This window comes from Bombina bombina, chromosome 6, assembly GCF_027579735.1.
Source record: "Bombina bombina isolate aBomBom1 chromosome 6, aBomBom1.pri, whole genome shotgun sequence".
Taxonomy (NCBI): Eukaryota; Metazoa; Chordata; class Amphibia; order Anura; family Bombinatoridae; genus Bombina; species Bombina bombina.
Window position 1 is genome coordinate 115,124,752 of NC_069504.1, and position 13,527 is coordinate 115,138,278.

Below are 13,527 nucleotides of genomic sequence, written 5' to 3' on the forward strand. Positions count from 1 at the left end.
CTTACCAGAATCTACGCCATGGAACAGGAACACGGCCTCTCAAGTTTGACAGTGTTGTATCGCTCCTGACATGGACTTGAGTGCTAGAAAGCAGGCAGTGAAACTCGTCAATACTGATTGCTTAAGGAGCTGTTTATACGAGTCTGGATGGTTTTGCAGAAAGATTCTCCCTGCATCTCCAGACCCTAACATTTGTCAATGCTCTCACTGAGAGGCTGACAAGACTACTTAAAACTCCAATCCCATTCCGAAAAATACTACCCTCCATAAGAGACTACTCCGAATCTTCCGACACTTCTCTGCCATCCTCCTGTGACGAAAGGCAAAGAATTATTAGGGGATGAGGGGAGTTGGGGAAGTATTTAAGCCTTTGGCTAGGGTGTCTTTGCCTCCTCCTGGTGGCCAGGTTCTGTATTCCCACAAGTGATGAATGAAGCTGTGGACTCTCCTCGTATTAAGATGGAAATTAGCATTACATCTATGTCTATCAATCTCTCCATCTATAAATCTATCTTTCTATCTACCAATTTCTTTACATTCATCTCTCTAGAAGCTACAAAATATCTTAACATTTATACTTCTCTAGAAAAAAAAAAGCAAAATGATGGCAACAACACCTGTTTCAAATTTCAAAATGGGAGCAATAAAAAAAATTCTATAAATAAAAAGTCAAACATTAGAAATATAAGCCCACACAGTTGGAAGCAATATTAAAATGCAAAGCTTGTTTTTAAGTATAAAGCGTTCCCATACCTCTTTGAACAGTTTGCGATGTTTGAGTCAGGATTTTGATATCTAATGCATTGTTGATGTTTTCATCAAGGGAAGTACAATAGCCATCCACAACACTATTAATGATATCCTTCAAGGCTCCCAGGTTGTAGAAAACTTGAAGAGCTGTCCCCACTTGAGTTGGATTCTAAGAAAAAATTAAATCATTTTAGAATTACTTATTGGCTTCTGACAGCTTAGAAGAGATTAATGAACAACAAAAACTCTTTAAAAGTCAGCAAGAATATTGGTGTATGAGGAAAGGGGGCCCTGACATCTAAGGATAAGAATTTACATTAACATTGAAACATAGATTTTAACAGCAGACTGCAGACCCAACAAATCAGCCTAAAAGTGTTAGCTTATTTAGTGTGTAGGACAGCCTTATGCTTACCCCAGGCATTCTTAAAGTTCCCCACAGTGATTGTCATTACCACCTCTAATGGGAGTTTACTCCAAGAAACAACCACCGCTTCTGTGAACAAGTGCTTCTGCAAATTATTTCTAAACCTACTACCCTTCAGCTTGAGGTCATGCCCCCTTGTTATGGTGGTGGTGTTTTTATGAAAATTACTTACAGCCTCAACTTTACTAACCTTTAAATCGCTCTTCTTATACAAATGAGCCACCAATTTTATGATGTGCAGCGGATGGGTACAACATAAAGGGCTTGATTTATCGAGCCCTGCGACTGCAGGTTTGCACAAAAGATGCTGCAGCCAGGATTTATCAAGCAGCGGTCATTGGATCTCTGCTTCCCTGCCCTGTTTTCCACCTGTTAAGTGGAGAATTTCAATCGCCAGTCTCTTCCGACCAGGGAGATTGACAGCTCATGCCTGCGCGTGATTGGGTGCGCACTAGAACACTCATGTGCTATGGTAAATGCGGCAGCAAATTGAAGACGGGCGCACAGGGGCGAATATGTCTAACCCTGTCCGCCCTTGGATTATAAATTGAGCCCACCGCGCTCTCCTACTGCACAAGCTGCTATGTTTATTCTTTTGTTTGTGCCACTTTATGGTTTTATTTCCCCTTTGAATTAGTTTGAAGGGGAGACTATTGAAGGAAATCTAACTCTAGTGAGCATGTCTGTTTGTCTACTCTCACCCTCCATGCTTGTGTAGTCAAACAAGAGAACATAAAAGATTCTACATCAGGCGGCACTAATTCAGCTTTTCATTTTTTGTAGCGGAAAAGTAATAACCATTATTTTACTACAGCCCCTAAACTATTAAAGAAACCGCAAAGACAGAATTAAACTTTCAAGATTTAGAAAATAATTTAAAACAACTTTCCACTTTACTTCTGTTATCAGATTATTTTAGTTCTCTTGGGATCCTTTGATGGAGAGTTAATCTAAGTAGACTCAAACAAGCTCAGGAGCATGCACTTGTCTCTAGCGCTCTATGGCAGCAGTGTCTGCAACAATGTATAACACTACTATAAACAATGTTGCAAAACACTACTGCCTTAATATTCTAAAGACACACGCATGCTCCTGAGGTTCTCTTTAACAAAGGATACCAAGAGGAAAAAAGTAAATTGGAAAGTTGTTTAAAACTACATGCTTTATCTGAATCATGATGTTTAGTTTTTACTTCACTGTCCCTTTAAAAGGGTCATTATAGTCAACTTTTTATTTGCTTCATCTTAAGTATAGCATTTCAAAATGTAGTCCTCCTTCACCAGTAAAGCAACTACATTATTATAGTTACATTTAAACTGCTTTTACACAGCCATGTTTAAGCAATAAATAAATAAATACATAAAAAAACAACTTGACATGTTAAATGTGTTGCTCTCTCAGAAAATGGTTTTAGTGCAGTATCCCTTTAAAATGACCATGAAACCCATAACTTCATAATTCAGACAGAGCATATAATTCTAAAAAGCTTTCCAATTTAATTATATATAATTATATTATCTAATTTGCTACACCAAGGTAGGCTCAGGAGGTGGGAGCTAGCTGCTGATTGGTGGTTCCATATATATATATATATATATATATATATACACACCTTTTGCTTTGTATATATACACCCATTGGCTTAAAGATGTGTTCAGCTAACTCCCGGTAGTACATTGCTCCTCCTTCATCAAAGGATACAAAGAGAATTAAGCACATTTTATACTAGAAGAAAATTGGAAAGTTGTTTAAGATTGTATGCTCGGCCTAAATCATAAAAAAAATTAGTTTCATGTCCTTTTAAGTACAAAACAATGTGCTAATGTGCTTTGCGCTCACTAAAAACCCAATTCTCTAAGGCTTTCCGGTCTGGCAAGATTCTCAAAGAAGTCTCATCAGTACTGTGAGGTCTCTCAAAGAATTTTAGGAAAGCATTTTGTTAATTCGGTTTATCTCGCTATACAGGTTCTGGATAAACAGAAACACACCCATTACAATATAATGTTTAACAAACAAACAACATATACAGATATTATAGAAGATGTTATATTCAAATCAATGTCCCTTTAATGTTGATTTACTCCCTATAGAATCAGTCTACACAACATGAAGAGGCTAAACCTGACTTCTCTTAGGAAGCATTCCACTGTGACACTTTTGTATAAAGAAAATCCTTATTATTCCTTTAAAATGCAATATACCTCATTAATATATCATAAAACATTACACCAGATAATGTTTCATAAGCAGCTTTTTAATAGGTTTAGTGAGCTTATTTTATGTACAGTGATCATAAATATAATACACAGATGCAGGGAGCAATTTATGTTTAGAAATATACTGGTTTAAATTAAGCATTCTCCTTATTAAGGTAGAATTCAATGGTAACTCTTGTAAGTAAGCAATACAGTATCTCACAAAAGTGAGTACACCCCTCACAATTTTGTAAATATTTTATTATATCTTTTCATGTGACAACACTGTAGAAATGACACCTTACTACAATGTAAAGTAGTGAGTGTACAGCCTGTATAACAGTGTAAATTTGCTGTTCCCTCAAAATAATTAAACACACAGCCATTTATGTCTAAACCGTTGGCAACAAAAGTGAGTACACCCCTAAGTAGAAATGTCCAAATTGGGCCCAATTAGCCATTTTCCCTCCCCGGTGTCATGTGACTTGTTAGTGTTACAAGGTCTCAGGTGTGAATGGGGAGCAGGTGTGATAAATTTGGTGTTATCGCTCTCACACTCTCATACTGGTCATTGGAAGTTCAACATGGCACCTCATGGCAAAGAACTCTGAGGATCTGAAAAAAAGAATTGCTGCTCAACATAAAGATGGTCTAGGTCAGTGATTTGCAACCTTTTTTTTGCCGTGGCACACTTTTTTACATTAAAAAATCCTGTGGCACACTACCATCCCAAAATTTTACAAAATCACACATTGTAGCCTAATACAGGATATATATACAATATATATATATATATATATATATATATATATATATATATATATATATATATAACGCTGTACTGTGCTGTCATGCCATGCCTCCTACAAACTATACATGACATATTGACATTCATCCACAAACAATCATAATGATTGTCTGTGAATGAATGTCAATGTCATGGTTGTAAATGATGCCTGATGAGCCTGTCACATACCTCCCAATATTTCAAAATTTTAAAGAGGGACACCCCCTCACTGTTGTCAGTCTGCCGCGGCACACCTGAGGATCTCTCAGGGCACACTGGTTGAAAAACACTGGTCTAGGTCTAGGCTATAAGAAGATTGCCAAGAACCTGAAACTGAGCTGCAGCACGGTGGGCAAGACCATACAGGACAGGTTCCACTCAGAACAGGCCTCGCCATGGTCGACCAAAGAAGTTGAGTGCACGTGCTCAGCGTCATATCCAGAGGTTGTCTTTGGGAAATAGACGTATGAGTGCTGCCAGCATTGCTGCAGAGGTTGAAGGGGTGGGGGTCAGCCTGTCAGTGCTAAGACCATACTCTGCACACTGCATCAAATTTGTCTGCATGGCTGTCGTCCCAGAAGGAAGGCTCTTCTAAAGATGATGCACAAGAAAGCCAGCAAACAGTTTGCTGAAGACAAGCAGACTAAGGACATGGATTACTGGAACCATGTCCTGTGGGCTGATGAGACCAAGATAAACTTATTTGGTTCAGATGGTGTCAAGTGTGTGTTGCTGTAACCATACGAGGAGTACAAAGACAAGTGTGTCTTGCCTACATTTAAGCATGGTGGTGGGAGAGTCATGGTCTGGGCAGGCATGAGTGCTGCCGGCATTGGGGAGCTACAGTTAATTGAGGGATCCATGAATGCCAACATGTACTGTAACATACTGAAGCAGAGCATGATCACCTTCCCTTCGGAGACTGAGCCGCAGGGCAGTATTCCAACATGATAACGAGCCCAAACACACCTCCAAGACGACCACTGCCTTGCTAAAGAAGCTGAGGGTAAAGGTGATGGACTGGCCAAGCATGTCTCCAGACCTAAACCCTATTGAGCATCAGTGGGTCATCCTCAAATGGAATGTGAGGGGGGGGGTGCAAGGTCTCTAATATCCACCAGCTCCGTTATGTTGTTATGGAGGAGTGGAAGAGTGGCAACCTGTGAAGCTCTGGTGAACTCCATGCCCAAGAGGGTTAAGGCAGTTCTTTACATTTTAGCAAAATGTAATTTCTTCAGTGTTGTCACATGAAAAGATATAATAAAATATTTACAAAAATATGTGGGGTGTACTCACTTTTGTGAGATACTGTATATTTATGTAAAGGGATGTGTTATTCAAATGCTAAATCACTTGAAGGTTTTCTACAACATTTCTACAGTAGCCACATCCCATTATAGAGGGACCTTAAACATCCAATCTAAATGCTTGTCCTGGGACTTGCAAGTGAGCGTGCATTTGGCATGTGCAGGCACAGTCACACTCTGTTTTTCTTCTCAGTTCAAAGAGCTTTATTATGAAATCTCATGTGATCATGTGAAATCCCATGAGATCTTTGTAAAACATGATAATGTTGATTGTTTTGTGTTTGTTTTTTTCTTCACCACTCAATTAAAGTATAAAGAGAAACTAAATGGTAATTTCTCACAGAACAGTTACTCAGTGAGTTGATCTTATTTTATAACTAAGAAAAACCCATGTATAAACCTAAAAACGTTATTTTTCTCATGGTTGCATCAATGGTAAATGTGAATCTAATGTTGAGTAACATGTCCCTTTAAAGATGTATAGGTATTCACTTATATTTAATTATGCTTTCAAAGAAGAGGTGGAAGAAAATAACTTACATTATATCAACCTCTTAAGTTTTATTAAGACAACTGACCTTAATTCAGAGAGAACAAATCTCCCAGGTATTTTATCATAGTATAATGTTTAAAAGAGACATTTAGCACCTGCTGGTCTGGGATCTCAAAATCACATTATCAACTTCAGTTACCATGACAACCAGAAAGAAGCTACAAGCACTGTGCACATTTGTCAATAAAAATATTTGAATTTTGAACGCTCACAGTAAAATCAAGTAATTATGCATATAATTGCACATTTACCAAGAATTATAGTGCAGGGTAGGAGACTATATTGTAAATCTGTGTTCAAAGTGTCCATTTAAAAAAAAAAAAAAAGAAACACTTCTGCGCAATAAAGATCAATAAGAAAAATCCAGAAAAGGGTGGTGCAATTAAACTTATGATAAGCAAATGATAATATCATAACATTTATCCAATTCCATTTTCCAAAGCTAGATTTTTGAAGAGGGGAAATGTAGAGTTGTCATTGGTAGTGACTGAGCATAAACCATTGAAGTGGAAATTATTTTAAATGTAAAATCATATGAATCTGCCATTAAAACTATATAAATATTAAAAGTTTTGTTTTCTCTAAATATGCTAATGCCAAAAATATTATTTATATATATGTATATATATATATATATATATATATATATATATATATATATATATTAATCGCCGTGGTTTTAAAACCGTGAGAGTAATTTAAAATAAAATTAAAAAATCCTCAGATTGTCCTGAAAACGGAGGCGGAGAGGGAGGATGAGTGGCAGACCAGTGTGCGGCCGTGGGGGAACCTGAGAATGCCCGCAAAACGGCCATTTTGGAAGAGAGTGTGGGAGTCATCTAGGAGTAGTGTGGGGTGGTAAAGCAGTGGTGTGGCGGTGGGACAGCTCAAAGTTGTGAGCAATAAAGTGATTATTGTACAAATACTTTATAGTGCCTTACTAACTTCTTTTGGGGTTTGTATTTTTATGCTCCAAGAGTGCATTGGACATTGAGAAACATGTACAGTAAGATTCTGTAGTGTACTGTTAAATAAAGGGACTTTATACTATCTATGTAACCACAGCACAGGTAGCACTAACTAATTTTATTTTAATTATTTTGTGGTTTGTATTTTTATGCTCCAAGAGTGTATTGGACATTGAGAAACATGTACAGTAAGATTCTGTAGGTGTTAAATAAATGTTTTATTGAAAAATGAACGTGTTATAGTAATTTTTTAAAAAAATTGTGATTAAATCGCTATCGCTTTTTTTTTTGTTTTTTTTTAAATTGCGATTTTTTTTTCACCCATATCGCCCAGCCCTAATATATATATATATATATATATATATATATATATATATATATATATATATATAACATAATTTATGTAAGAACTTACCTGATAAATTCATTTCTTTCATATTAGCAAGAGTCCATGAGCTAGTGACGTATGGGATATACATTCCTACCAGGAGGGGCAAAGTTTCCCAAACCTCAAAATGCCTATAAATACACCCCTCACCACACCCACAAATCAGTTTAACGAATAGCCAAGAAGTGGGGTGATAAGAAAAAAGTGCGAAAGCATAAAAAATAAGGAATTGGAATAATTGTGCTTTATACAAAAAAATCATAACCACCTCAAAAAAGGGTGGGCCTCATGGACTCTTGCTAATATGAAAGAAATGAATTTATCAGGTAAGTTCTTACATAAATTATGTTTTCTTTCATGTAATTAGCAAGAGTCCATGAGCTAGTGACGTATGGGATAATGAATACCCAAGATGTGGATATTCCACGCAAGAGTCACTAGAGAGGGAGGGATAAAATAAAGACAGCCAATTCCGCTGAAAAATAATCCACACCCCAAACAAAGTTTAAATCTTATAATGAAAAAAAAAGAAATTATAAGCAGAAGAATCAAACTGAAACAGCTGCCTGAAGTACTTTTCTACCAAAGACTGCTTCAGAAGAAGAAAACACATCAAAATGGTAGAATTTAGTAAAAGTATGCAAAGAAGACCAAGTTGCTGCTTTGCAAATCTGATCAACCGAAGCTTCATTCCTAAATGCCCAGGAAGTAGAGACTGACCTAGTCGAATGAGCTTTAATCCTTTGAGGCGGAGTTCTACCCGACTCAACATAAGCATGATGAATCAAAGACTTTAACCAAAATGCCAAAGAAATGGCAGAAGCCTTCTGACCTTTCCTAGAACCAGAAAAGATAACAAATAGACTAGAAGTCTTTTGGAAATCTTTAGTAGCTTCAACATAATATTTCAAAGCTCTGACTACATCCAAAGAATGCAACAATCTTTTCTTAGAATTCTTAGGATTAGGACACAATGAAGGAACCACAATTTCTCTACTAATGTTGTTAGAATTCACAACCTTAGGTAAAAATTTAAATGAAGTTCGCAACACCGCCTTATCCTGATGAAAAATCAGAAAAGGAGACTCACAAGAAAGAGCAGATAATTCAGAAACTCTTCTAGCAGAAGAGATGGCCAAAAGAAACAAAACTTTCCAAGAAAGTAATTTAATATCCAGCGAATGCATAGGTTCAAACAGAGGAGCTTGAAGAGCCCCCAGAACCAAATTCAAACTCCAAGGAGGAGAAATTGACTTAATGACCAAAGCCTGTACAAAACAATGAATATCAGGAAGATTAGCAATCTTTCTGTGAAAAAGGACAGAAAGGGCAGAGATTTGTCCTTTCAAGGAACTTGCCGACAAACCTTTATCCAAACCATCCTGAAGAAACTGTAAAATTCTAGGAATTCTAAAAGAATGCCAAGAAAAATGATGAGACGAACACCAAGAAATGTAAGCCTTCCAGACTCGATAATATATCTTCCTAGATACAGATTTACGAGCCTGTAACATAGTATTAATTACGGAGTCAGAGAAATCTCTATGACTAAGAATCAAGCGTTCAATCTCCATACCTTCAAATTTAAGGATTTGAGATCCTGATCGAAAAAAGGGCCTTGCAATAGAAGGTCTGGTCTTAACGGAAGAGTCCACGGTTGGCAAGTAGCCATCCGGACAAGATCCGCATACCAAAACCTGTGAGGCCATGCTGGAGCCACCAGCAGAACAAACAAACGCTTTTTTAGAATCTTGGAAATTACTCTTGGAAGAAGAACTAGAGGCAGAAAGATATAGGCAGGATGATACTTCCAAGGAAGTGACAATGCATCCACTGCTTCCGCCTGAGGATCCCTGGATCTGGACAGATGCCTGGGAAGCTTCTTGTTTAGATGAGAAGCCATCAGATCTATTTCTGGAAGTCCCCACATTTGAACAATCTGACGAAATACCTCTGGGTGAAGAGACCATTCGCCCGGATGTAATGTCTGGCGACTGAGATAATCCGCTTCCCAAATGTCTATACCTGGGATATGAACCGCAGAAATTAGACAGGAGCTGGATTCCGCCCATACAAGTATTCGAGATACTTCTTTCATAGCCAGAGGACTGTGAGTCCCTCCTTGATGATTGACATATGCCACGGTTGTGACATTGTCCGTCTGAAAACAAATGAACGACTCTCTCTCTTTAGAAGAGGCCACGACTGAAGAGCTCTGAAAATCGCACGGAGTTCCAAAATGTTGATTGGTAATCTCGCCTCCTGAGATTCCCAAACCCCTTGTGCTGTCAGAGACCCCCATACAGCTCCCCAACCTGTCAGACTTGCATCTGTTGAGATCACAGTCCAGGTCGGAAGAACAAAAGAAGCCCCCTGAACTAAACGAAGGTGGTCTGTCCACCACGTCAGAGAGTGTCGTACAATCGGTTTTAAAGATATTAATTGTGATATCTTTGTATAATCCCTGCACCACTGGTTCAGCATACAGAGCTGAAGAGGTCGCATGTGAAAACGAGCAAAGGGGATCGCGTCCGATGCAGCAGTCATAAGACCTAGAATTTCCATGCATAAGGCTACCAAAGGAAATGATTGAGACTGAAGGTTTCGACCAGTGTTAATTTTGACGGCAAATTTCAATTTAGTCTTAGTTTAAGTCTTTTGACTAAAATGCAATTTTAGTTTTAGTCGTATTTTAGTCATCTGAATTGTTTTAGTTTTAGTCTAGTTTTAGTCGACTGAATCTCCAGTAGATTTTAGTCGACTAAAATCGAAGGGGTTTAGTTAAAGTGTAATGCATTATTTAAGCATTTCTCTATAATTTGCAAACTGATTACATACTCCAGGAGTAAACATAACACCTGTTAATATTTATGGTATTAAGGTTTAAACATGCAATACAGACACAGATTTAGCCGTTGTGATATGTAACATCTTTATTAAACTTAAAATTAAATAAAACCAAGTTTCATAAACAAACAGAAGTGCAACTTTAAAATATAAAAAAACAAAACTGTGAACTGTATTGGCTGTATTGCACATATTACCTAATATAAAAACTTTAACAGTTCTCTGTTAATAATTAAAACAAGTATCAAGTAACTCAACACAACAAAGTTCTGCAGCTAGCACAGGCACAGCATAACAAGCCCATATTTGTGGGTTATGCTTATTTCTATAGGAAGAATCAATTGATTGTTCACAGATTCGTAAAATTTTCGGCAAATATATTAGCACTTCTCTAGAACTTCCAAACTCATTATATACTCCTGGAGTAAAGGTTTATTAACCTGTTTTTATTTGTGGTATTAAGGTTTAAACATGCAATACAGATATAACAGATTTAACTGTTGTGGTATATAACATGTCTTATTTATCTTAAAATTTAATAAAATTAAGTTTCGTAAATTTTACAAAGTGCAGTAATTGCATATGGATTGATTATAACACCTTGCATAAAATGTTTTTGTCAGCAAATTTTGATTTAGTTTTAGTCATAGTCTTTTGACTAAAATGTCATTTTGATTTAGTTTTAGTCATAGTCTTTTGACTAAAATGTCATTTTGATTTAGTTTTAGTCATAGTCTTTTGACTAAAATGTCATTTTAGTTTTAGTCGTATTTTAGTCATCAGAATTTCTTTAGTTTTATAGTAATTTTAGTCTAGTTTTAGTCGACGAAATTAACACTGGTTTCGACAAGCTGAAACCAATTTCAGACGTCTCTTTTTTGTTAGAGACAAGGTCATGGACACTGAATCTATTTGAAAACCCAAAAAGGTTACCTTTGTCTGAGGAATCAATGAAATCTTTGGTAAATTGATCCTCCAACCATGTCTTTGAAGAAACGACACAAGTTGATTCGTATGAGATTCTGCAGAATGTGAAGACTGAGCAAGTACCAAGATATCGTCCAAATAAGGAAATACCACAATACCCTGTTCTCTGATTACAGATAGAAGGGCACCGAGAACTTTTGTAAAAATCCTTGGAGCTGTTGCTAGGCCAAACGGCAGAGCCACAAACTGGTAATGCTTGTCTAGAAAAGAGAATCTCAGAAACTGATAGTGATCTGGATGAATCGGAATATGCAGATATGCATCCTGTAAATCTATTGTGGACATATAATGCCCTTGCTGAACAAAAGGCAGAATAGTCCTTATAGTTACCATTTTGAATGTTGGAATCCTTACATAACGATTCAATATTTTTAAATCCAGAACTGGTCTGAAGGAATTCTCCTTCTTTGGTACAATGAAGAGATTAGAGTAAAACCCCAGCCCCTGTTCCAAAACTGGAACTGGCACAATTACTCCAGCCAACTCTAGATCTGAAACACATTTCAGAAATGCTTGAGCCTTCACCGGATTTATTGGGACATGGGAAAGAAAAAATCTTTTTGCAGGAGGCCTTATCTTGAAGCCTATTCTGTACCCTTGTGAAACAATATTCTGAATCCAAAGATTGTGAATCGAATTTATCCAAATTTCTTTGAAAAATCATAATCTGCCCCCTACCAGCTGGGCTGGAATGAGGGCCACACCTTCATGTGGACTTGGGAGCTGGCTTTGGCTTTCTAAAAGGCTTGGATTTATTCCAAACTGGAGATGGTTTCCAAACTGATACCGCTCCTGTAGGGGAAGGATCAGGTTTTTGTTCCTTATTGTGATGAAAGGAACGAAAACGATTAGCAGACCTAAATTTACCCTTAGATCTTTTATCCTGTGGTAAAAAAGTTCCTTTCCCCCCAGTAACAGTTGAAATAATAGAATCCAACTGTGAACCAAACAATTTATTACCCTGGAAAGAAAGGGAAAGCAAAGTTGACTTAGAAGACATATCAGCATTCCAAGTTTTAAGCCATAAAGCTCTTCTAGCTAAAATAGCTAAAGACATATACCTGACATTAACCCTAATGATATCAAAGATGGCATCACAAATAAAGTTATTAGCATGTTGAAGATGATTAACAATGCTATGAGTATTATGATCTGTTACTTTTTGTGCTAAGGCTTCCAACCAGAAAGTTGAAGCTGCAGCAACATCCGCCAAAGAAATAGCAGGTCTAAGAAGATTACCTGAACATAAGTAAGCTTTTCTTAGAAAGGATTCAATCTTCCTATCTAAAGGATCCTTAAAGGAAGTACTATCTGCCGTAGGAATAGTAGTACGTTTAGCAAGAGTAGAGATAGCCCCATCAACCTTAGGGATTTTGTCCCAAAACTCTAATCTGTCAGATGGCACAGGATATAATTGCTTAAACCGTTTAGAAGGAGTAAATGAATTACCCAAATTATTCCATTCCCTGGAAATTACTTCAGAAATAGCATTAGGGACAGGGAAAACCTCCGGAATAACTACAGGAGGTTTAAAAACCGTATTCAAACGTTTAGATTTAGTATCAAGAGGACCAGATTCCTCTATTTCTAATGCAATTAAGACTTCTTTAAGTAACGAACGAATAAATTCCATTTTAAATAAATATGAAGATTTATCAGTATCAACCTCTGAAACAGAATCCTCTGAACCAGAAAAATCATTATCAGAAACAGAATCAGAATGATGATGATCATTTAAAAATTCATCTGAAAAATGAGAAGTTTTAAAAGACCTTTTACGTTTACTGGAAGGAGGAATAACAGACATAGCCTTCTTAATAGATTTAGAAACAAATTCTCTTATGTTAACAGGAACACCCTGAATATTAGATGTTGATTGAACAGCAACAGGTAATGGAACAGTACTAAAGGAAATATTATCTGCATTAACAAGTTTGTCATGACATTCATTACAAACAGCAGCCGGAGAAACAGTTCCCACAAGTTTACAACAAATACACTTAACTTTGGTAGATCCAGCATCAGGCAGCAATTTTCCGGAAGTATTTTCTGATTCAGGGTCAATCTGAGACATCTTGCAATATGTAATAGAAAAAAACAACATATAACGCAAAATTGATCAAATTCCTTAAATGACAGTTTCAGGAATGGGAAAAAATGTCAATGAACAAGCTTCTAGCAATCAGAATCAAATAAACAATGAGACTTAAATAATGTGGAGACAATAATGACGCCCATATTTTTTTAGCGCCAAAAAGACGCCCACATTATTTGGCGCCTAAATGCTTAAAGCGCCAAAAATGACGCCACATCCGGTG

The 13,527-nt window shown here is 36.9% G+C and overlaps 1 protein-coding gene across 2 annotated transcripts in view; it reads right to left on the reverse strand.

Moving 5' to 3' along the window:
• COG5 (component of oligomeric golgi complex 5) overlaps window positions 1–13,527 on the reverse strand; it is a 1,291,144-nt gene that overhangs the window by 573,172 nt on the left and 704,445 nt on the right. For both annotated transcript variants that reach the window (XM_053716572.1, XM_053716573.1), the window contains one exon: window positions 754–919. In XM_053716572.1, coding sequence (XP_053572547.1) covers window positions 754–919 — 166 coding nt within the window. The remainder of the gene's footprint in view (window positions 1–753; window positions 920–13,527) is intronic.